This window comes from Lissotriton helveticus, chromosome 5_1 (genome assembly GCF_964261635.1).
Source record: "Lissotriton helveticus chromosome 5_1, aLisHel1.1, whole genome shotgun sequence".
In the NCBI taxonomy this organism is placed as follows: domain Eukaryota; kingdom Metazoa; phylum Chordata; class Amphibia; order Caudata; family Salamandridae; genus Lissotriton; species Lissotriton helveticus.
This window is the reverse complement of record NC_136065.1, coordinates 970,366,065-970,390,728: the sequence shown is the minus strand read 5'-3', so window position 1 is coordinate 970,390,728 and position 24,664 is coordinate 970,366,065. Positions and strand designations below refer to the sequence as shown.

At 41.6% G+C, this 24,664-nt stretch overlaps 1 protein-coding gene across 1 annotated transcript in view; it reads left to right on the top strand.

Moving 5' to 3' along the window:
* The window catches only part of JAKMIP3 (Janus kinase and microtubule interacting protein 3), a 771,326-nt gene that overhangs the window by 673,752 nt on the left and 72,910 nt on the right, over nucleotides 1-24,664 (top strand). The window contains exons 20-21 of the mRNA XM_078643479.1: nucleotides 2,418-2,621; nucleotides 15,771-15,836. Of these exons, the coding sequence (XP_078499605.1) occupies nucleotides 2,418-2,621; nucleotides 15,771-15,836 (270 nt within the window). The remainder of the gene's footprint in view (nucleotides 1-2,417; nucleotides 2,622-15,770; nucleotides 15,837-24,664) is intronic.

Here is a 24,664-nt window from a genome sequence, read left to right as displayed (position 1 = left end):
TGTTATTGTGGCCTCTTCTACTGAGGAGGAGGTACTCAAAGACTACTAGGTAGTCAAGAGTTGATGTCATACTGACAGACAATTTTCCAGGGGTGAAGGAACATCGCTTGGAGTCTAATATAAAGGAGGAATAATTGGACTATCCTGGGTGCCAATGCATCCTGCCTGTGAGCGAGTGAGGGAAGGAAATGGCAACCCCGCAGGCAGAGTTGATCGTGGAAGGAACTTCTGTAATTGACCCGGTCACAGGGTCTCTCTGACAGAGACTCATTAAGCAGCTACATGGAAGTAATTGCAGTACTGCTGGACTGGGCATTGTGATCTTTGACCTTAATCCCTGTCATAACACCTGAAGCTCTGTGCCAGAGTGGTAGGCCTGATCAAACCAGGTTAAACGATCTGCCTGTGGTCCACGGCCCCACAAGAGGATATCCAAAGTGCGCTGTTGGGTCAGGACCAGTCCTGTTTACCAAGTAATGTGATAGAAATTACTGGAGTGCTCATAAAGAATTGAGGTCATGGCCTTGAGGCACTGCATGCAGAAGATAGTGCCCTGTGACCTCCATGTTCAGGAAGTCCAAAGCACTCACCGGAGTGCCCAAATGATCTACACCATGAGCTGAGATGTAAAGAAACCGGCCCCTAACAGAGGCAACCACTCCTGTTGCAGTGCTCCCAGCAACATGCTGTTCGGCTGGCTGCCACACAGTTTCCTTGAAGACTGTTGTGTTCTGCATGGAAACTCCCTGCTACTGCGAAGGTCCTACCTCTGTGGCAGCCTTGTGCTGCTCCTGTGAACTGGTGGAAGACTAAAATAGCCTAGGCCTGAACAACTGGGTGCTAAGTCAAATAGAGGGCAGCACAAGCAGTATTCGTAGGCAGTACCTCAAACACTGGACCTGGGGGAGGAAACTGATTGAAAAGAGGGGAGCCACAATAGGCAGGTATAGGGGAAGTGGAGATAGCCGTATAAGGCCCTTGGAAGTATAAAGACTCGCAGCTGCAACTCAGGTGTCCTTGCATTATTGTATGTGAAGATTTTCTATGTTTTCTGTGTTATTTTTTATTTATATTTCATACATAGAGAAGCACTGGGAGTGACAATAACCTCATAACACTGCTGCAGGGTTGGTGTTGATTACTGAGGCTGATTACCCCCCCATTAACCTCTCTGAAAAGCCTGTGATTGCTCACCTTTGCTACCACTGACAGTCAAATGCTGAATGGTTGCACTTTGTCCAGTTTGCAGAGTCTTAGAGCCTGATTGCGAGTGGTACGCAATATTCGGACCAATGCGTAAACTCCTGTTTACACATTGGTTGGAATTATGAGTTTCAAGGTATTTACCGCATCCTATAATTATCGTATGCATTAGGTACCTCAACGTTCATTAAATTTGAGCAGGTCTAACCTTCTCAAATTTAGCAGGAGAAACATACGGTATTGACCATAACATGTATATTTATATGCCTTAAGCACCAAAATCCACATATTTTTCCCCATGAACTTGTAGGTGGTATTTATTGCACCCAATAAATAAAGTATCCTGCGGCATCGTTATTCATCAGGACGGTAAATAAGGCCTTTACTCGTATTCAGGCCCATTGTAGGGCCAGCTCTGGGACAGCACTGGCAGAAAGCATCAACACCTATGGTTGCAGCCCAGTAGTCCCTGCATGCCCCATGACATCCTGAACGGGGTCTGACAGAAGAGTAATGGTGTGTACCTACAAATAAAATACTCCCTGTAATATTAGTTGGAAAATGTGCATACAATTTGACTGTCATGTGAAAGAATAAAAAATGCATATACCCTAATCTCTTCTTGCACACCCCTCTGTCATGGTTTACATGAGTGGGTTGAAGCACGAAGGGGGACCTAGGCCCACAAAAAGATCAAGTAGTCCGCAGTTTGCAAAAAGAGGGTGGGCAAATATGGCAGATGCGCAATGCTCTCCAATCTCAGAATTTGTCTCTATCTGGACTAAAATCCATTGTGCCTCACAAACATGAGGTATGGCATGAAACCCACCAAAAGACAGTTCAGGTGGTGGTGTGTGCTAGGTAAGTTGTAAGTCTGATTATAAGATATTGGAAGGAGTAATTTGAATTAGTGACAAACCTAAAAGCTAGGTATTGTGAACTGAAAATATATTTTTGAATTGTGTGAATAGAAATATGCAACCACTTAGGGGTTGACAACAAATGCCTCTTAGTAACTGACGGGCTATGCGGGGTTAAAGGGGGAGCATTGGGACGACAAACCTAAAACACATGGCATTCCTAATACCTCAGAATGAATCTCACTTGCACAAGTTCTCTATGACCCAGATGATGATGACAGAAGAAAACTGTGATTCACTTGGTTTAGCAGCACTGCACTCTAGCGGTGATATATGCTTCTTTGCATCGAGCAGCATATTCTGGAGCTGGAGGCCATGCTCTACGATGTTCTACAGCAAGAAGCTGGGGCCAAGATGTCCGAAATCCTGTCTGAGGCCGAGAAGGAGAAGCTGAAGTGTGCGGTGGAGCAATGGAAGCGTCAGGTTATGAGTGAGCTGCGCGAGAGGGACTCCCAGATTCTGCGCGAGCGCATGGAGCTGATCCAGCATGCCCAGCAGGTAGGACCTTCAATCATATTCATGTGACGTAGTATTTCTTCCATGTTTTCCAATCAACTGTTTCTTCCACATGCAGCACGCGGACTTCCTTGTGAGTTTACTTGAAATACCAGTTTGCTTTACACATGACACTCTCTTTTTGACACTATCCCAGCAGCATTTCAAAATGCCATGTTCTTGCCCGTTATTTGCTGGCTAGGGTTTTTTATATGGATTTATCAATGACTTCTATTGGGCGAAGCAATTTCCCTCATCCAAGATTGCAACCATGCCTTACATGATGATGAGTGATGTTTGATTAGGGTTGACAGCCTGAGTCGAGCTGTGTGGGATTGTTGCCCAATCCTGCAGGCCAGACCGGAACACCCAAAGACCAGTAGAATGAACACAAGGCAGTCACAATACCATCTCAGAGATGTTGTGATCCCAAGTGGGATTCCAAATGGTAGCATGAGCCCCTCCCCCTAAACCACACCTATGCCCATCATCACACAGTTTGGCCTGGCATCACTGTGTACCACGTGAAGATCAAGCACCTAGCCAACACTGTCACACCAGAAGAGCTGCTACAGAGCGCTGCCAGTCACTTTAGTGAGTGCCACACGAACAGACTGACAACTGGTATATGTGGTATGAGAGCGTGCTTCCACTTAAATTAATTTGGCCCTGGGAGAAAGGGGTCCAGAAGAGGCTCAGGGAGGGGGGCCGAGCACCCACTCTCCTTTTTTAAAGAGATCAGACTTGGGGATGGGATCCTCTACAGCATTGATCAACCCACCTTGGAAATTAGTCGCCCTTGGAAGTGGCAGCATACTGGAAGCACAGAGCGGGAAGCTCAGCACTGGAGTGTGCTCAGTATGCCATCAAAACCTGTGCAGGCACACTACGCAGACTTCAGTGTTCAGGTTCCTGCCTTCACTCTCAAACCCCAACCCTAGACAGTTCATCACAGGGCCGGGTGGAGCCAGTGCAGTGCGGCTAGCTAACCTCACGCCACCCTGTAACGAGCAGTGAAAGGGTGGCATGGCTGAAATTCCGTTCCCTGATTGACAGAAAGTCTCTGGCGCTGCAGGGCTTCTGGCTGAAGTGCCCTCAGGGGGTGGAGTTCTGCACACAAGGCATTGGCTTGTCGGGATGATGACATCACATGCCTAAGGGCTTTGTGAAGCTTCAGCCCAGCAAATGTATTGCAGCTGAGATTAATGCTCATGCAACAGAGCCCAGTGTTCACACAAAAGCAAGCATGGCTGAGAACGACGGCAGCCCTCAGCTAGTGTGGGTGAACTTGTACATTGATTTCTTAATCATATTGTTTGTAAAATATGAAGACATTTTTTAATTCTGTGGGAAAATGAAGTGGGCGGAACCCTGACGCTCATTTTAGGGAGCCGCCCTAGACACACACAACACATAGACATAAGTGAGGTGCCACAAGTTACCTGAAAATCCCTGCACTCAGGAGCAAAATAAAAAGAAGTAAAAACATATATATATGTAAAAAGATCTGCATGCCTTTCGCCGGCAACGATCTAATACTTGCTTACCCCATGAAAGCCTTCAGAGAATAATAGTTCAACCTCTGCCCCCAACAAATAGGTCCCCAAAGAGTTCTAGGACACCTTCACCCAATCATGCATAGTTCATAGGGTCAAATGCAAGTCCATCAATAAATGGGTCACTAAACTTGAGCAAGAAGTCCTTGCTCAAGCAGGCTTTTGCCTTTTAAATATGCACATTTACCTTCAGATCATCGGAAAAATGAAGCCAACATTCATCTTTGTTCTGCAGTCTTTCACCCGCCTGCAAATGGACTCGAGGCAGGATGTTGCGAGATGCAGAAGGCTCTCCTCGCTTTCTTTTGTAGTATTTGGCTGGCTTTATAATGAATTTGATACTTCTTCCTTAGACCGATCTGTAGAAACTGGTTTTGGGGTGTCTACGATCTCTATTAACTCTTTCCAAATAGATCCACATTGTTAGTATGCATGGTGTGCTGCCTTCTTTTCACATTTTATTTCCTCTGCATGTGACAGACAGTGAAGCAGGAACGGAGAAGCTAAAAAAGTGCCCATATAAGCATTACATTTGGTTATAAGTAGCCACATTTTTCTGATCTTTGCAGGACAGTGGGATCAGTCACTCTCTCAGATAGATTGCATTGCAGCTTGTTTGTGCTCTTTACTAGAGTCCCAGTCCATGGGACACGACACATCCACAGGAGAGTTTGAGGAGTGTAAGCGGAGAGACAAGAATAGAAACACATACTGTGAAAGAGAAGCAAGAAAGAAGGTTTTAGAGAGGGGAAATGACTTGATAGGAAGATAGTGAGAAAAGTGTGAGAATAGTAAAGTGAGGTGTGAATGGCATATATTAAAAAGAAATATATGAGGGAGAAGGAAAGAGACAGAGAGAAATGAGGGTACAAGAAACAAAATGTGAATGAGACAGAGGGTTGGAAACCCTACATTCAATATTTTCATGGGTGCCCTTTAGGGCTGTCTGCCAAACCTGTAGTGTTATTGCAATGGTATTTTAATATTGTAACTGTAAAAAGTACTATTTGGGCCATTTTATGAAAAATATATAGCGTCTCCGCAGAACCCACTGAGGAAAATTGGGCTTTTTTTGTCATGCTCATTCGCTTACTGCAATTAATTTAATCAATTTAAGCCTTACCAGTCTGAAAATTCATCAGCCGCCACTAGTAATGTAGTGTCTTATTATGTTGTAACATTTTATTTTGTTAGTTCTAGGCTAATAATAAATATCGTATTTTTTTTATATATATATGCATCTCTTTAACCCACCTTTCTGATTGGTGCATTAGACAAGAACCAGGAGGTTGCTCTGGGTTTACCAGCCCTGTCTACCATCTTTGATACACTTAACCATTCTGGGTAATTCAAATTTGATACCAAATTTCAAGCTCTTACTTGGTAAAAATCATATCTAGTGAGTAGTTCTCAAGTCATCCATCTCCTGCATTAGTGCCAAGTTTAGGGCAGTTGATCAGGGGGTGCCGCAGGGATCTTCTTTATGCCTTACATTGTTCAGTTTCACTCTTAGACATTTGGGTCTTCTGGTCAGATCCCATGGCGTTCTTTTTATGAATTATGCTTAGTACGTTCTGCTGATCTTAATATTTCATCACCGCATGACATCTTCACTTGAAAACTTTCACAACTGCATGCAAGATATCTTCAACTGGCTTGGCACTCACTCACTAACATTTGACAGTGATACAACTGAAAAAGTCTGCTGCTCAACAGCCACAGCTTTTTATGCACATCCAGCAAAATTCTGCCCTATAGAGCATAACGTTCCTCCTTCCATGACAAACTCAGTTCATAACTTTGGTGTCCAAGTGGATAGGGACCTCTCCCTCACGTTACCAATCGCTCATCTTCCTGCTTTTCTTCCATGCGGATTATCAAAAAGATTCTACCTTCTCTTCCTAACCAATTTCGTTCTTTTCATTGTGCATGCTGTTATAGTCAGTTTATTAGACTATTGTAATTCAATGGGTTTAAGAGCTCCAGATTACCTACTGAACAGACATGTATTGCATTCAAGCTGCTGCTGCCAAGCTAGCCCTTTGCCTGCCTCGGAAAGACTCTGCATCTTTTGCACTGGACTCTCTTTACAGGCTTCCTCTCTCAAAGAGAATTTTCTTTAACCCTCTTTGAATAGCCCATATAGCATTTCATCAGATTAGCTATCTGGTCTTGCAGTCCAAATCTGAGCACTATTATCCTAAGAAAGCGTTGTGCTCGCTCAACGCAAATTTGCTGAAGGTATTCAAGTTTAAAATGACACGAGCTGGAGGAGGGGCCATCTCAGTTCAAGCTTCCTGCCTATGGAACAGCCTACCTTCCTCTGACCATTCCATTAGTGATCTCTCGGCTTTTAGGGAAACTCTGAAAACTTGGTTATATACTCGCTAGACCTAGGGTGTACCACTTCTCCTCTCTCTGTGATAGCCAGTGCCAGGATACCTTTGGAGGTTAAAGTTTGTGTTATAACAATAATTAAAATAATAGTAATAAAAATAATAATAACAATAATAGTTTCATATATTTCTAACAGCCCGACTAAACAGTTTCAATGTACATAGGGTAGCACCTACATGAGTAGGCACAATACAAGCATCAAATTCATAGTTGGGAATGAGGAGAACATAGGTTGTTTTCTCATTTAATTGCTATTCATTATTCAATTTGCACAACACAGATCAGGCAAACCTTCAGGAGACTTGTAGCTGTTTCCAAGACAAAGTCAGAGTGATCAGAATAGATCCAAGACATTTGGTGACAAAGGCTTAGCAAACAAAGGGCCCGCTTCACAAAGGAAACTGAGATGAAAGTCTAACTTTACGCTTTCGGGATTCACAAAGGGCATTTACTACTCGAAAATGCCCTTTGTGAATACCGAAAGTCATAAAGGTAAACTTTTGCTATTCACAAAGGGCATTTACGAATAGTATTTTACCTTTGTGAATCGGACCCAAAGTGTTATGAATACAGCTAAATAATCCTCAATTGCAGACAACACCAAACAAATGCTTAGGTTCTGTTTGTAGCTGTGGCAGTACTTAATTTGCCCTCCTAGCTGCTGATTAACTATGACCTCAGCTAGATATATCTACTGTAAAGTAAGCAGGTGTTTCCCCTTAATCCATGCATGAGCTGATTGTGGTGCAGGGGGGAAACTTGCAGGCTTTTTCCTAGTAAGATAAAGTCTGAGATAAAACGCTTGTTTGGTCCTTTCTTCCCAGCAAGCACAAATAGGTATTTTTGTTTGTTGCAAGGTGTGAAATGCTGCTTAAAAAGGTATATTTGGTGTACATATGCCACTGAGTTACCACAGGAAGTACACCTCTCCACACATAAGGAAGCTATCTTGCCTCTGGGCTCTGCTGCTTATTTGAAGTTATTGTCGTAAGTCAAGTTCACCTAATTAACACCTTTGTCATGTTGCAAACTGGTGCTGACCAGAATACCCAACTGAAATGGAGCTGGCATGCCAGCAGATCTCACACTAACGGCTGTGCTTCTTATGGCCCTTGGACCAACTCTAACAGAAACTGCAATCTTCTCTCATTGATTCTTTCTAGCTGAAACCACATTGGCATCCTCTACTTTAAGCATCATTAGATATGCTCTATTAATTCTGATGGAACTTTAATTACTACCACCATACAATTTGCAGAGTCCACAATTTTACTACAGGCCCAGTGCCTTCCTCCCAGACATTTCACCAGCAAAAAACAAAACAAATGAAAAATGAAGTACTGGAAGAATCAAGCAAGACATTTCTGATTACCCCATCAATTCATAATTTCTTAGGGATCCCAAAGTGTCACACTTATAATCCCCCATTAACGTTGTCCCGGATGTTATAACCAGTATCAGTAACTTCAGATTATACTGGGTCTCACAATGATACCCTTTTCTGAGGCAAGAATGTCATTACCATTATTAGCACATTTGACCCTTTCAACAACTGGGACAACTGAGTCTGTTAGAGGCAAGGGTGACTGCATAGACAGGTCTGTCCCATGGGAAGGTGAAAGGACTACCCCTAAGTTACTGGTACTGAGGGAATATTAGCTTCTTGTATGATTCTAATCATAAATGGTTCACACACCTAATGAATGACACAGGCTGGCCCTGACCGGTAATATATACATTAAAATTGCTTATCTACCTACAGTAAAGCTCCTAACTAGAAGGCTGAGGATGAGCAAGCATTGGCAGAGCTACAAGTCACACTTCTATTGTCAGTTATAAGCCTGGCCTACATGCTTTGCCCATTCTTGTTTTATTACAGACAGCGGATATACAATGGTAGTAGTAGTCGTTAATAATGTTGATGATAATTAGGGCTCCTGTGTTTTTGGTATTTATTTTTTAACATTTCCATCTGAATTTATCCACATTTATTTTTGGACCATCTTATTAGTACATATCCATATTTATTTTGTGTTCTGAGAATAAATATAATCATAACAGGGTATATTTGCACATTTATTTAACTGATAAACATGCACTCATACTTTGCTGCCTGTCGCGTTTTAGCAGACTAACAGCCAGATTCGTCATTGTCCCGTTTTGCGAGTCCTTAATAGCGATTATTAAGGAATTGCTATTAAGGACTTGCAAAACGGGATTCATGTAGGAATAGCAAAAAAAATTGCGATTCCTACATCTTCCTTATTTGCGATTAGCAAATTGCTAATCGCAAATAAGGAATAACTCCCCATTCATTCCTAAGGGCCTAAAGGTCCATAGGAATGAATGGGGAGTTATTCCTTATTTGCGATTAGCAATTTTCTAATCGCAAATAAGGATGCGATTTCAAGGGTGCCAGGGGTGTCCAAAGGACACCCTGTAGCACCCCTGAAAAGCAAATGTACACAGGTGTTGCGCACCTGTGTAACATACAACTTAGAAAAATGCACTAAAGTGAATTTTTCAAATTTTTCGCTATTTACCACGAAGTCAGACTTCGCGGTAAATAGCGACCAAAAATTTTAAAATGGTTAATGAATTGCATTTAAGGAATCTCAAATAGAGGTTCCTTAAATGCAATTCCTCGCAATTTTGCGATGTTGCTATTAGCGATTTTTGCATTAGGGATGATGAATCCCAAATGCAAAAATTGCGCTCGCAAAGGGCCAGATTCTCAGAATCGGGCCCTTTGCGAGCGCAATTTGCAATGATGAATCTGGCTGTATGCAGTCAAATATGACCAAACCTTACACCCACAGGTAAATATCAGTATTATAATACAAATATATGCTAAGACATGCCTGTATTCAGAGAAATTTGAACCTGCTTTTTAACTTTCCATTCTGTTTATCTGCTCAGCCGTTGTCCTAGAAAGCACGGAAGAAAGCATGGAGAGTCACCCACAAGAAGTATCATTTTCTGTATTTTTCCGCTTTTAAAAATTAAATAGAGACAGGAAACACATGTTTTTCTGTCTGTATTTATCTGTAAAAATCTGTAAAAACATAAAACTGGGAGCCTTAATTATAATAAAGGCAGCAATGTGAGTGGATCTTTTTGTTGGTGGTGATGATAGTTGTAATAGTCAGTCTGTGTAATTAAACGTTGTAATTTGAGCTTTACAACAGCCATCTACTATCAATGGGAGTGCAGAGACTGTGGATTCTGGGGGCTCGAGGTTGGATTGTGCATAGGGTGGGTGGTGTGGGTTGCTGGCAGGGCTTCAGGTACTGATCTTTTGCATTTAGATTATATGAACAGAGTATATTATCAACAATGGCAGGGCATGGTGGCAGGCAATGAGATTACTGGATTTTTTATATGAGGTTTGGGGAGGGCTGGGTTTTTGGTGATGGTCTTAGGAATGGATGGCAGGTCACCAAGTTATTTATTTCAAGTTTATATGAGACAGAGGAAGGTAATGCCAGATGGTGCTATGGGCAGAAGGTTAGCCAAAAGCCATCCAGATTCCTCTCAGAACTCCTATTGTTCAGAACTAAGGCCAAACAATCATGGGCGCAAGGCTAAACAGATGCGTCCTGGAAGGTTTAAGTCCCCTCTCCTTACCTGCAGACCATGGATCTGTCTATATCTCTAAACCTAAACAAATACATAACCCCACCCCTTTCTCTATCACTTACCTTTATCTTAAACCTACTCATAAACTTAGAACACACCCCTTTCCTAACCCTCACCCTTATGCTAAAGCTAAACTTAACTGTGAGAAAGGAGCACAGAGCCTATTCAGTTGCAAGTGGGACTGTGCCCAGCACCGCCTCCCATCCTGCTTGTTGATGGCCCATCCAAGCACACCTAATCCCTCTGTAGGAGGTATAAACAAAGTCCAGCTGTCAGTTATGCCCAGTCAAGTGATCCCGGAGCAGAATTCAGGCACCAAATAGGGCAAGCAAATGTCAACTTTCTAAAAGTTGATACCGTGTGGAGATAGTCAGCGACTGATGGCGCTCAAGCTCCTGTAGGTTGAGATATTCCGACCTCCTGAGAGTCTACCAATTAACGATTCTCTACCATGCATTTAATGCGGGCCCTGCAGAATTTGACTACACGGGTCCTTTTCATTGTAAATGAACCCCTCGTAATCCTTTGCGGGGTCCTTCTCACATTCCTTGGGCACCATACTGCACTCATTAGGTGGGTTCAAAACATTGGGCATTACCCACATGACCTTGTGAGGGTTGTCCCATCCCTGTTTGGCCCACTGTCCTGAAGAAGACCTGTGTGGTTGAGGTCAAAATGTCCTTCTGCCGCCGAGTCGGGTTGAAACATCAGCACCACACCCCCTCCATTTTGGAAAAATTCCTTCACGTTTCCATTTGGAGCAACCCTTTCTCCCCCTCCTTTTCTTGACTGTCTTTGAATCCTATGATGATCTTTTATTGTATTATAAATACATATGTGAAATAAAATATATGCCCTTTTTTGAAAAACTGTATTGAAAAGATTATGCTTGGTGCAAATTTGGTTTTTGGTATTAGTTTCCTGGTATTGTGAGTGGACTTAATAGTAGATCCTAATGAGAATATCAGTACCTTCAAATTAATTTATGGTTGAATAGGTATTGGTCCAGGACCATTGTTTTCTTTGCTGAATGTGATACCCAGGTCCACAGACTTTAGTTGGGTTACCCCATTTAATTAATAACTTCCTAAAAGTGACAATTTCATATTTGTAACTTAAAATCCAACTGTACCATTAAAAAAGAATTTTAATTACAATTTCTCAGGGACCAAACAGGGAAAGTCTACCAGTTTCCAATCAAAGATTAGCACATGTTAAATGTAATATGGCTACCCAGTATTACGTCATGGAACAGGTAAGCCTCACAGTAGTGAAAAACAAGTTTAGGACTTTTTTACTACCAGGACATGTAAAACTTAAAAGTACATGAGCAACCTTTCTATTACAATACACCGTGCTCTAAGGGCTACCTAGAACCTACCGTAGGGGTGGGTTATATGCAATAAAAGGGTAGTTTAGTGCTTGGCAAGGGGGTTGTATTGCCAAGTCGAATTGGCAGTTTAAAACTGCATTCAGGCTGCAATGGCAGTCCTGGGACGTGGGTTAAGGGGCTACTTGAGAGTGTGGCACAATGTGTGAGGCATGCTCACTAGTAGCATTTGTTTTACATGCCTTAGGTAGGTGGTATACCACTCTACAAGAGACCAATAAGTAAATTAGATATACCAATGAGGTGTAAGTCAATTTTACCATGTTTGGTGAGAAAGCACAAGCACTTTAGCACTGGTTAACAGTGGTAAAGTGCACTGAGTCATAAAGCCAATAAAAACTAATTTCAGTAAAAAGTGAAGGTATGAAGGTGAAAGGTTTGGTGGAAGACTACCGAAGGCTGACAAGTCTTTCCTCTGCTGTATTTTGACAGTTTTTTACGTTTTCAAAATGTTTTCAGACTCTCTGCTTTTTTCTAGCTTTTTAGTTTTCTATCTTTGGGTTTTTCTAGCTTCTAAATTCAAAAGGTTGGTTTTCTCACTTTTTATTTTGAACTTTAGACTTAATCTGATCTGTACATCGGGTCAACAGAGGGCGGTCAGAGCATAGTTGCATCAAAGATTCTTCACAGGTAAATACATGCCTGAAATAAATAGGAGCCTTCAAAACATGTTCAGCAATTTACAGTCATTTTTTGTTGCATTCCCAGACCGCTCCATGATAGAACACCTGCATCACGCACGGTTCAAGTAATGCCTCACAATTGACATCTAAAAATAAATAGTGTCAGGGGCACTACTCAGACTTTTCCTGTATGCGTCCAACCTCCAGAATGGACTAGACCCTGACACACTAAGGCTCACATTGTCAAATTGGTTTATTGAAAGTCGGGTGTCATCAGTTACATCCTTCTTAAAGACACCAGAACTGGTCTAGCACCACAGTTTAACTGAACATCTAGTGCCACACTCACTGACATCTAGATTGAATCAACCTTTCTGGTTTTAGAGCACATCCTTAGGTTGGCTCAAGCTGACATGATTGACGTAGATTGAAATCTGGCAAATTTGCTTGTTGTATTTGCACTTCATTGGTGCATGGCAACTAAATTCCTTGAGTTAAATCACTCAATATCCCCAAAAAATTTGACTCAAGGAGATTTGTTGTGGGATGCCAAAATCTGGCATGCACCTATGGGAACAGGTCTCACACTCAGCTCCTAGTTAGAATTTTGTAGTAAACTGAATCCTTTGCCCTCCAAACTGATGCGATCAATGTGGAGCAAAGCATACCCCAATGTGACATAATATTTCTACAATGCTTCCTATCATCTTGAACTGAATCAGTGAATCTGGGATATAGCAATGATAAGGGAACATACTCGTTAACAGCTGCATCCCACAGGAGGCTTAACTAGTCCTGATGTTTCAGCCAACAGCATCAACCATGATCGGACGTGTAGTCTCAGTGTCATTATTGGCCTTCAGGTTGCACATTGCATTGGATGGTTCGTTTAAAAAAGCAGGACTGGCTAAAAGTTACTTTCATCCAATGGCATTTATTGGTAAGAGGGTGATACACAGCATTTTTGTGTCTGCGTTCCCAGCAATTCAGTTTATTATCTTACATTTTAAATGTTACAACTTCATTACTCAATGTCCTCAAAGCCAAGTCCTAGAGGAATAAAGTTCCCCATCAATATTTGTTCCTGCTAGCTACTTGTTTTGCCTGGCAGATACGATTATTTATACAAAAAGATACAAAATAAATTGAAATAAAACAAGGCAACACTAGCCTAATAGCCTCTGGTGGCAGCCAGTTACAGAAAAAACCTCAAGTGAGGAACTGCAGAAAGACAAAAACAGTAGAAGGTACAGACTAATTTACTGGTGTCCAGCTGTCCTTGTCTTTCCTGTGGAATCTCTGTATCTGGTAGTCTGGAAGGGGAACACACTATCACTTTATTAATTAGATGTTTTGCAAACAAAGTAGCTGCCCTACATTAGTCATTTCCTGCACCACAGCATGAGGACAGCAGGACCGACAGCCTAGATCCATTTGTCTCCCGCCACTGGTTATTTAGTTATAAAGACAAAACCCACCTTTCTTCCATCAGAAGCTCGACACCACCTCCTTTCTCCACCATCCTTAATGCTCTCCACATGGTACTGTGCAGCAAGGGAAAAACTCGCTTTCGCGCTGATGTGTGTAACAATGTGCTCACTCCCAGAAAGACATAAGAAATATTAAGAGAAAGTAGGCTACATGTATTCACATGTACTCAGCAGAATCGTAGGTCAATTCCAGCAGCCACACTTTCCCAGCAGTACATCCACCACAGATCGTCAGCCTTTAATGCATCAGCAATCCTGCTCTGGCCCTCTCTATTTGGCCAGGCCATCCTAAGCAGATTTTTCATGCAATGTGAGCATAGCGTATCATGGTCGAGAAAATCAATAATGGACCTATGCACAGGAACAATTGTGTTTGTTTTATCCACTTCTGTAATTTCTCAATTATTTTTGTATTCTTTAACTCAGTTGAGTTACTCTACTGGCTTTAATGTATATGTTTTTAAAATATATATAACAATAAAATCATATATATGTATCATTTTTTCATGTATTTCTCTTTCGCATTTAGATGCCCAAAATTAGCAAATGCATCTTGTCAGATCTTTTTAGTTTGGCTAGTAACCATGCATATATCAGCTGTGAGACATTCACAGGCCATTGATCTCTGTGCATGTGACAATTTAAAGCCTAAGGGAGGTGATAGTTTGGCTTGAGATGAAGAAGAAACTCTTAGCACTCTGCTTTCTTGAAGGCCAAGACAAATCTCTTCCCAACCACTTATGAACAAGCGGATTTTTTGCGGAATTCTTCATTGCTATAATGTTAAAGACTTTTCACACCTGAGAATGATCTTTTGACTTAAGAATTTAACCCTGGCTCACCAACAAGAATCATTCACCTTGCACTCTGATGACTACGTAAATTATCTACGTTGAAACTCATTTGGATGGCTTGTCAGTGTTAAGAGATATGTTGCAGTATTGAGATGTGTTGCTTGCGATCTGTGTATATTCCCAAAGATCCTCTACTTTACAACCACTCTTTAGTCTTCAAAATAAATTCTTTAGCCTCCAAAATAAATAGGAAGCACATTGATAAACTTTTAAAGCTCAGCAGGGTTCTAAGTGGGGATCTGGACATCTCTACTAGTAATATCAGCCGATGATAAAAATAGATCAATAGCATTGCTTTAAGATGTCAAAGTGTGTCCTCCCTATTGTGCCCATGAATTCATTTAGATGTCGGTGGGACGGACAGGCCGTCAGCGGTGGACCCACCGGCATCCAGGCTATTGGTCCTACTGCTACATTATGATGCAGATGGCTGGACAACAGCGGTCTGAGGCACAGACCGCTGCCTCTGACAGGATCAAGAATCCTGTCGGGTGGAGGTCGGACTCCAATCCCTACCATGAGGGCAGTGCCTGCGCAGGCATTGCCGTAGGGATTAAAATGTCACTTTCCGACTGCCTTTTCATGGCGGTCTCACCGCACTTGAAGGTAGCTAGAAAGGGACTTTGGGGTCCCCAAGCTGGGCCCCTGTCCACCATGGGCCACTGCTAAGTGGCCTGGGTGGCACATGTAGCTGCCCCCCACATAGCCATGCACTGTGTGCCAGGATCCACAAGGGGCCTGGAACACAGTACATGAAAGTGTAAAAAGTGTCTTTTACTACTGCAGCTTGTGCTGTGGTTCTTTCCCTGGCCTGCAGTACAAGCCGCAGTAGAGAATGGCACTTTCCAACTGCCTGCATAGTAGTCTCAGCATAATAGGGCGGATTGCCTGGCAGTCTCCTGCCTGCTACGATGGCGGTTGGACACTCATTCAACTGCCTTTGTAATCAGGCCCTTAGTTTGCTAGGCACTGGGAGCCTTGACAGCTGACCTCAGGTCTAAATTTGCTCTGAAATTGCGATTATAAAGTTCTAGGCATATTTCTTTCTTAGAACATTCTCTTAAGACCATGCATCCTACTATCTGATCTTTGAATTGCATTGTGTCACTGTTGTTTTTTGGGTCATAGGTTTATTGCTGCCTTCATTAAGTCGAGTATTATTACAAATGAAACTAAGTCTTTCTAAAATGTTTTACTTTTCAGAGAATTAAAGAACTAGAAGAAAGAATTGAAGGTCAGAAAAGGCAAATAAAAGAATTAGAAGAGAAGGTAACTATGGTGATTTAAAATAGATTATATTTAAAATGTAGTCAAAGTAAACGATTGAACACTTTACAATAGCATGTTTATTGTTGCAGAATAGCCTTTTGTATCAAATTTCATGAAAGGTTATGAATAACTTGATGCAACTTTGGATAGGCTTACTGTTTTCTTTCTGTATCCACCCGCGATTATCCAAGTGAGAAGGTTTTGTGGCAATCCATAGCATGGCTACCCCCAGGATATCTCTTTTGCGAGGGGTATATAAATGGAATGCCATTTTCTGGAATATTCAAACAATGATACCACAAATTAAGGCAAAAACACGAGCTACTGTGAATCATTTGCTGCTTCAAATCAAAATAAATCATGCATTATTGACAAATAGTTTCAATTGTGTGTTGATGTTTGTGTTCTTGGCACTTACAGATATGATGTCTTTGGGTCCCATTGAAAGATCATAACAGTCTCAGACTAACATTTAGTCATTAGATTAGGTTCAACTAACCCTGCTTACATTTCATTACAAACAACATATCATTTTGGATGCCATGTTATCAATACGTGTTTGCTTTCAATAAAGAGGTTTGAAGTGTGTTAGAGATAATAATATAGGTTGGGAACATACAGGTAAAATTGTCTATAGGAAACTCAGACCCCTTGATTCTGGATGGCGTCAGCCATTTTCTAGTATATGTTTTGTATGGTTAATCCTTGTCTCCACCTATGTCTAAACGATGTCAACAGATTTCTCACTGGTGGCATTGCTGGGTGTTTGGATGCTTAACATATGAAATGTTGTATATATACAATGGGGGAACCCAGTGTCCCTCAGAACCTGGGTGAGTATATAGGTAAAGCTACAGTGGTTATTTCGGGGAGAAAACAATTACTTTGCAAATGCCATGAATCTTGTTACCAATATTTTATATGACTCACTGCTTAAGCAATATGCCAAAGAGTAATTTTGGGATAAATCACAGCAGGCAACAAGGTGAATATAATGGAACACAACAGTACAACAGAAAACTCCAAATTTGTTTGCAAAAATTATTATTATTATTTGATATTTTTTAGTTTTTCACAAAACATATTCAAAATAAATTTTTCAAAGGCTATCCAGGTGAGGCATAATTTGAAAGTAACAAGGAATCTGATATGTTGTCCACCTTCTCCTCACAAGTGTTGACCCTTATCACTCAAATAAGACCAGGCCCCCCTTTGGATCCCTGCCCCCCCAAAAGTCATCTGCTTAGCACCTGAAATCTTCTCAGTACATTATATGAAAAATTTTAACCAGGTACTTAGTATGGACTATTTTCCACTAAAGTGGAAATTAGAAGCAATTCTTCCCCTCCTCAAGAAGCCAAATCTGGTTGACTGAAATTTTAATAATTACCATCCTATTTCCCGTCTCCTATTCCCTGAAAAATCATTAGGAAAACTATTAATTCTCAACTTACATCAGATCACTGCATCAGAACAAATCAGACAGACCGTTGATTCAGGAAGAAACGCTGCCTTGATTCTTTCAGATCTCTCAGCAGCGTTTGATAGCATTACCCATGATTTCCTCCTCGGTTGTCTTTCTTCCATCGGTATCAAGGATCAAGCATTTGCCCTTCTGAAATCCTTTCTTTCTGACTGAAAGCAATTAGTTGCAAATTAAGATTTTAATTCCCCTCTTTTTACTTTACAGTGTGGTGTTCCTCACGGCTCCTCCCTGAGTCCCAACCTTTTTAACATCTATGCAGCACCATTAGCCAAACTGATCAGGTCCTTTGGATTTTCAGCAGTATCATCACTGATGATACTCAATTTGTGGTTTCTGGGGCTAGCAACCCGATAAAAACGGCTTTGTGTTTCCATGATTGCATGCTTCAGGTTGGAAATGGATGGCCCACAACTACTAAGAGCTCAACTCCGGTAAAACAGAGGTATTACTTTTTGGCAAGAATACCACCTTGTGGTCCCCTTCAAGGTGGCCTTTGGAACTTGACACACTCCCCAACTCTATGCCTACCTCTAAGGTCAAGAACGTAGGATTGGTTTTTGACAGTAAACTATCTTTTGAGGGTCATATAAACTCTATCACAGCTGCTTCATTCTTCACTATTAAATTTCTTAGGAAAATCTTTCTCTTCGCCCCAAAGTGACTATTCTCTTATCCTCTCCAGAATAGACAACTGTAACGCTCTTTTCATCAACTTACAGAAAAATGCATTAACAAAATTCATATCTTAAAAAACTTGCCTGTCCAACTTCTCTTGGGTATTCCCAAACGTGAATCTGTTTCTTCAACGCTCACTCATCTCCACTGGATCCCAGTTAAATACACATAGCGTTTAAAGCTCTCTGTATTGCCTTGAGGCTACATGGCTGTGGACCAAATAATTTAGGCAAAATTATCATTGGTACATTCCATTGAGGACACGTTGCTCTGCCGCAGCATATAACCTGGTTGTTCCCAGATTGAAAAAATTACATTGTGGTGAAAGGCTCTTCATCACCAGCACTTCACTAATCTGGAACTCTCTTCCTGTTGAACTGAAAAAAACAACTGATCTGTTTTTATTCAAGAAAGCTTTAAAACAGGGCTATTCAATCATTAGTCCCGATACTGTCATCAAATCAGCCATCTACCTCCTTTGAGCTCAGCGCCTAGACACCGCTGGGTACTAGTGCACTTTTACAAATTTCACTTTCAATTATGGTAGAAAATATTGTGCCAGCTGGTGTAAAGTTTCTAGCTGGGCTCAGTATTATTGCTACCAGTAAAGATTACTAATAGGTCAGTTCATAAAAATCCAAATCATAGTGGGTTGGAATCTGACCTACCTCATGAAAATTAATGAGGTAGGTTACAGATTGTGAATCACTATGTTTGGAGGAAATCGCAGGGATAGTGGCTCGACATGGTCAGCAGACCACCATGTCTGGGATTGCTTTTTAATAAAGCAAACCTTTCTTTAATGCATCCTATTGTCCAAAAAGAAAAGGTTACTTTCTTGTTTGTTTAAAAGAGTTTGAGGACCACTGCCTACTCTGCAACAAAGTTTTTGTTTGGATTTTACAAAGTGGAAATGGTCCCACTGGGGATCCCTTAGTTTTCGGGAATGCATTACCATGCCCAGAGATGTGCGACTGGATTTTGGTAATAAAATATTGATATATGAGATCAACATGCTCCTTCCAGATATTGAATCAGTATCCTTTTGGAAACCCTATTTTAGGAGTTAGAGAAACTTTTCCCACTGTTGAAGTACATAGGAAAAACATTTTAAGGGTTACAAATGCTGAATTGGGGGACTTGAGACTGTCAAGATGCTAAGTACATCTGGCCCCAAGTTGCTTTTTAGTAATTTGGAAATGTGCTTCATTCATATCTCTCTAAATTATTGTGGAGCAAATTCACAATTGGAAATGTTACTTAGTGGGCTCTATTCACAAACATTTTGCAATTACGGTTGTAAATCCAGAAGTCTGATTTTTTAATATTAGTTATGTTATTTCTTTCCTTAAATTGTACAAAGGTGATATTTAACATGAATACAACAAATTTTGGATTGTAGTAATTTTGGGGTTACTGTTAGAAACATGGAGAGTCTCTGGAGATGGCTACTGAAAATATCAATTATTGAAGTTTTTTTCAGATAAAACTATATATTAAAAGCAACAATAAAATACTTAATCATAAGTTAACAATGAATAAAATGGGTTAAAATATTGCTGTATGCACTACTATACAGTGAAATATAATACCTAGTCAGTGGATAGCTTTCATTAAGTGGGAAGTATTAACTATATTACTACAATGTCATTACATAGCTATCTATGAATTAATTCACTCTAGAATATAGATGAGGTTGAACAATACAGCAGGTTTTAAATCGGTTTACATCTGATAAATTTCACATTCAAAATAAAGGATTGGAAACAGAACCAGGCTTATGTTTAAAATCTATTTAACTCAGGATGTCATTATTGTGATTCTTCTGAAAACAAGCCAGCACACTTCTTTAGGGCTGTATACATTAAATTAGATAATGAAAAAATTAAAATATATATCTAATACCATTTTAATAATATGAACATACGCAGCATACATAGACATACCTCAAACGAACAGTACATTTTGTGTAAATAACAAAATGCTCTATCCTAAGTAGTTTACAAAAAAAATAATTATTCTAATCAGCATCTTCCAAACAGAGTCAAATAATTTGTTAAATATAGTTTTTGGGAATTGCAAAATGGTTGGAAAGTAACATTAGCAAAAATGTAGAATTCTGAGTATTACTAGTTGTGTTCATTAATAGAAAATAGCAATAGCTCTGCTATTCCCCTTACCTTATAAATATTTGTTTAACTATCACTGGTGTAATGTCTAGGAGCATGTAATTCATTCTTACATACCCCTCTTTTACTGCATTTCATATTAAAAATCTACTACCTTAAATGCAAAGCAGAATTTGGTTGTTTGTGTAAGCAAAAACCACTAGTTATGTGCCAAGACCACGGTAACATGGCAAGCCTCCCCTCTGTTTTGTGCGGACTGTGTTTGGTCCCGCTTTACATAAGTGAACCTAATAAAATGGGAGCCTGCTAGTGCAGTTTCAGACAGACACCTGGAATGAGAAAGCGTGTGTGCAGGTGATGACTTGTGTTCCCAGCCCATGCACCCATACCAGTTGTTGCCTAAATGTGAAGCAATAGCTGGAAACAAGGAGGTATGCTCACTCCATGCTACATGTCTGACTCCAGCTCTCCCACTCTACCTCATACCTTTGCATATCTTGATGAATGTGGTCATTTACAGAAGGGGTGTTGGAGCTTCATGACCGGTCCAAGATGCCTGGTGAGCTGCTTGACACCCATCCATTGCGAGGCTCACTTCTCAGCGCCAAATGGTGGTCAGCACTGCTACGCCAAGTGGCTTCACACTGCTGCATTGTGATCTGGTGGAGGTGACGTGGCGAGTGCCGGAATAAGTGCACCACGCCCTCCTGAGCAAAGGTAGAATAATACAAAACGAATGCAAGCATGTAAACACAGAATCCGGAGAACTAATTCCAGAGACTACATAATCCAGATGCCTAGGTCAAGAGAGAGAGGAGAGAGTAATAGTCTATTTGACTTCTACCTATGTGGTGACGTAGCACCAACCCAGCACCAGGTCCATCACCACACCATCAGACTTAGAGGCTGCCCAAATAGATCAGTGAACAGTGCAGGTAGACTAGCTGGTGTGACCCATGTGCACTCAAATCAGAGCAATCTCACCAATGGCATCTGACATTGCCTTTAAACCTTTCAGTGTTAAAGAGTCCCATCATGCCTAGAACTATTTTCAAAATGATTCACGGAACACCCTCTTCTACTTCACTCAGCCAGGGCAGGTATTTATCAAGTATCACACACTGTGCAAGAATGGGGACCTCTACACACATTTAATTCCATGACCATGTTGCTAAAAAACCATTTTGTGCCAACGGCCAATGCAGACTATGAAAGTTTCTGCTGCAGCAAGCTCGACATATCACTGAGAAGTCAGTAGGTAACTTCAAGGCCCAATTCTCCTAGAAGAATTCCATCACCATTTTTAAGGCATCGGATGCCTGAAAGAAACAACTGCACAGCTAGACATTGATAGGTCTGTATAATCAGTTGCGGTGAGACACAGCAGGATACCATTCTACCTCCATCTGAAGGTGGAAGAGCATCTTGAGTGCCACTGAGGTATTTCAAAATGCCATAAGAGCGGTACTGTCAAGAGTATTCAACGTAAGCAACAACATAATAGTCTATGTCAAGGCCCTGAAATAGCATCACACTCAGCTTCGAATGGTACTCCAAAGGTTCCAAGAAAATTGCCTGACACTTCACCTAGGAAGTGAAAAATTCTCCTGTGTGAAGTTGCATTCTTCTGATACTGCTTCTCCAGAATGGGAGTTTCTATAGATCTTGGCAAGGTGTAGGACATCCAAGCAACAACAGAAGTGTTGGAGCTGACTTGGAATGGCCAACTATTTTGGCCATGCATAAACAATCTGGGAATTCTCATAGCCCCGCTGTGTGTATTCATTAAGTTATCTGTCACGTAGGAGTGGGGAGAGACACAGGGGGCAGTGTTCCAGGACACCAAAAGAGCCTTGTCAGCAGGCACCACCGTGGACTATTTTGAACTTCTGAAAAGAATCAGACCTAGCTGTGGATGCCAGCCCTACCATACGAGAAACATCACTGTCACAACATCAACCATGTGGAGAGTTTTCTCCAGTGACATGTGTCAGCAGGGCGTTCATGCCCATGGAGCGATGGTACTTGCAAATTGAAAAAGAAGAAAACGCCATACAATGGGTGTGCTGGTCGTTTCACCAGCCCCGATGCAGCATCCCTTTTGTCATTCACACATATCACAAGCAGCTGGTCCTACAGTTCCAATGGTTATTATTAAAGCCTCCCATGAACATAGAGATTGAGTGCTCTAACTGCAAGAGTACACCTTTAGAGTGCAGACCAAACCAGGATCTCACAACCCATCTGATTATCTCTCTCGACATTTGAGGATAGTCACTTCTGAGTCTCAGCCTCTGCCCATTGCTTTGGAAGAAACCGTGCTGGCCACAGCACACAAAGGCGGTTCACAACCTGGCCCTCCTTGAAAATACACCTGACCTACAAGTTCCACAAGCAAGGCAGTTATTGGAATCAATACAACATGAGCTGGTGATCTACAAGAAAATCATACAGTTAGCCAATGCAGGGCAGCCTGGGATTGTAAAAATAAAAACTCTGACTCTAATGGAAAGTGTGGTTCCGCCAGATCAACAAGGTATTACAGCAAGTGGTAAAGGAGTCTGTAGTGGCTGCCTCGGAACAGGGGTGGTGGGGTCTCTTCTCCGACCTCACCAGCACCGGAAGCACTCAGGCTCCTGGGCACTCCTAGCCAATCATGACACTGCAGTGTTGTGATTGATCTGAGTGTCCTGTTTGAGAGCTCAGGCATTGTCTGGGGAGCCTGGGCACCTTCTCTACTGGGCTGTGCATCACAGCCTAGTGGAGAACATGCCAAGTGCGCATGATTGTTTGTCCGGCCCTAGAGGGCTGACCAAGCTGTTATGCGCACTTAGGGTACAAGTGCACACCACTCCTGCTCTCTCTGACAGCAGGAAACCTACCCCCGCCCAACCCGACTTGGCTGGAGTCCCGCAAAGAAAAAGAAAATGATAATACCTTCTTCTTATTATCATTTTATATTTATTTTTCACTGCTCAGTGAGCAATAGGGGGATGATCCTCCGCCACTAAAAGGAGTACAACCAGTTCAGGATGCAGGAAATCCTAATCCTTAACCACCTGTCATCACTGAATCCATACCGGCTAAGCAATGGATAAGAGCAAGTTCAGACTTCTGTAGTCTTTTAGATAGATCTCGTATGTATAGTTTTAGTGGATGACTTCTTAAAATACAGGGGGATCGATATTGTCAACCTCACCTCAGCCAATGAAATGATACCAAAACTGGAAAAGATAGTTAACACGCATGACCTCCTCAAGGAGTTCTGAATTGACAACAGACTACCCTTCAGGGGGTAAGAAATAATGGTGTGCCTATAGTCCCTGAGAGTCAAGCACATCAAGGTAATACCCCTGTGGGCACAGTAAATAGGGAGGTAGAGTAATTTAAGCGCATAATCACTAAAATGATCCACATTACCACAGCTGGCCATCAGCACTTTCGGTAGGACATCCACTTGTTCCTGTGGCAAACTCCTCACACGACTGCTGGACAACCCACAAGCCAGGCCTGCATGGTGGACCTATCTGAAAGTCCATAACACACCATCCCAGTTGAACATCAGGAGTTCCAAACAGTGACTGTGTCACCCAGTGTTTTAATGATATTGTGAGTTGCAAAGAAGCATGGCCACACCCTGCAGGTGGGTGAATCAGTGTTCATAAGAGATAGATATCAAGGGAGTAAGTTCTGGTTACCGTTTGAGTTCCTACTGCCCAAGTAACACAGATAAAGGGCACCATGGTGACTATTTAGATAAATGGGGAGGAGATATCACTGAACTCATCAGTTTCAAATGACTGACAGGACCTAAGCCTGGCCACAAACAAAAAAAACAATGAATAGGGCTCTGGCTTGTCCTAGAACCCAAAGGAGTAGATCCCAGCTTCAAGAAACAGTATGGAATCCGTGTGGTCAGGACAATCACAAGTTCAGAAAGGTTGTAGGACTTAGGAACACGAATGGAAGCAAAGAGTTTACCGGCTGTTGTTGCTCCCTCGCAAACGCAAACACAAAGGGTTGCCCATCTTAGGTACAACCTCTGCCCCCATCCAGAGACTTCTCAGAGGTATTGAAACTATGTGGTGAAACCCACTTTTTGTGAGACGTGTGTGTGTGAGCATGTATTGTTGATCTGTCAAATTGTTTTTTTTTGTGTTAAGGGTGGAAGTGGTATTTATGTGTGCTCAAAGTCCCAGTGATGTGGGCCAAGAGCCGAATCTTCTGACAAGTCACTACTCTGTTTTGTATAGACTATGGTTGGGTCCATGTGACATCAGTGATCCTAATAAATGGAGGTGCCTATGCAGTTAGGGCAGATACCTAGAATGAGAAAGCCTGTGTTCCGATGGTCCCTCCTCTATTGATGAAGAACAAATCTAAGTATTTAAATGGTCTAAAGAAAGTAAAATAGTATTATAATAAAGGGTTCGCAATAATATGTAAACACTAGGGCTTTATTTAGAGTTTGGCAGACAGGGTACTCTGTCACACATGCCATGATCGATGGTATATCAGTCTCATTAAGAAATGAGTGG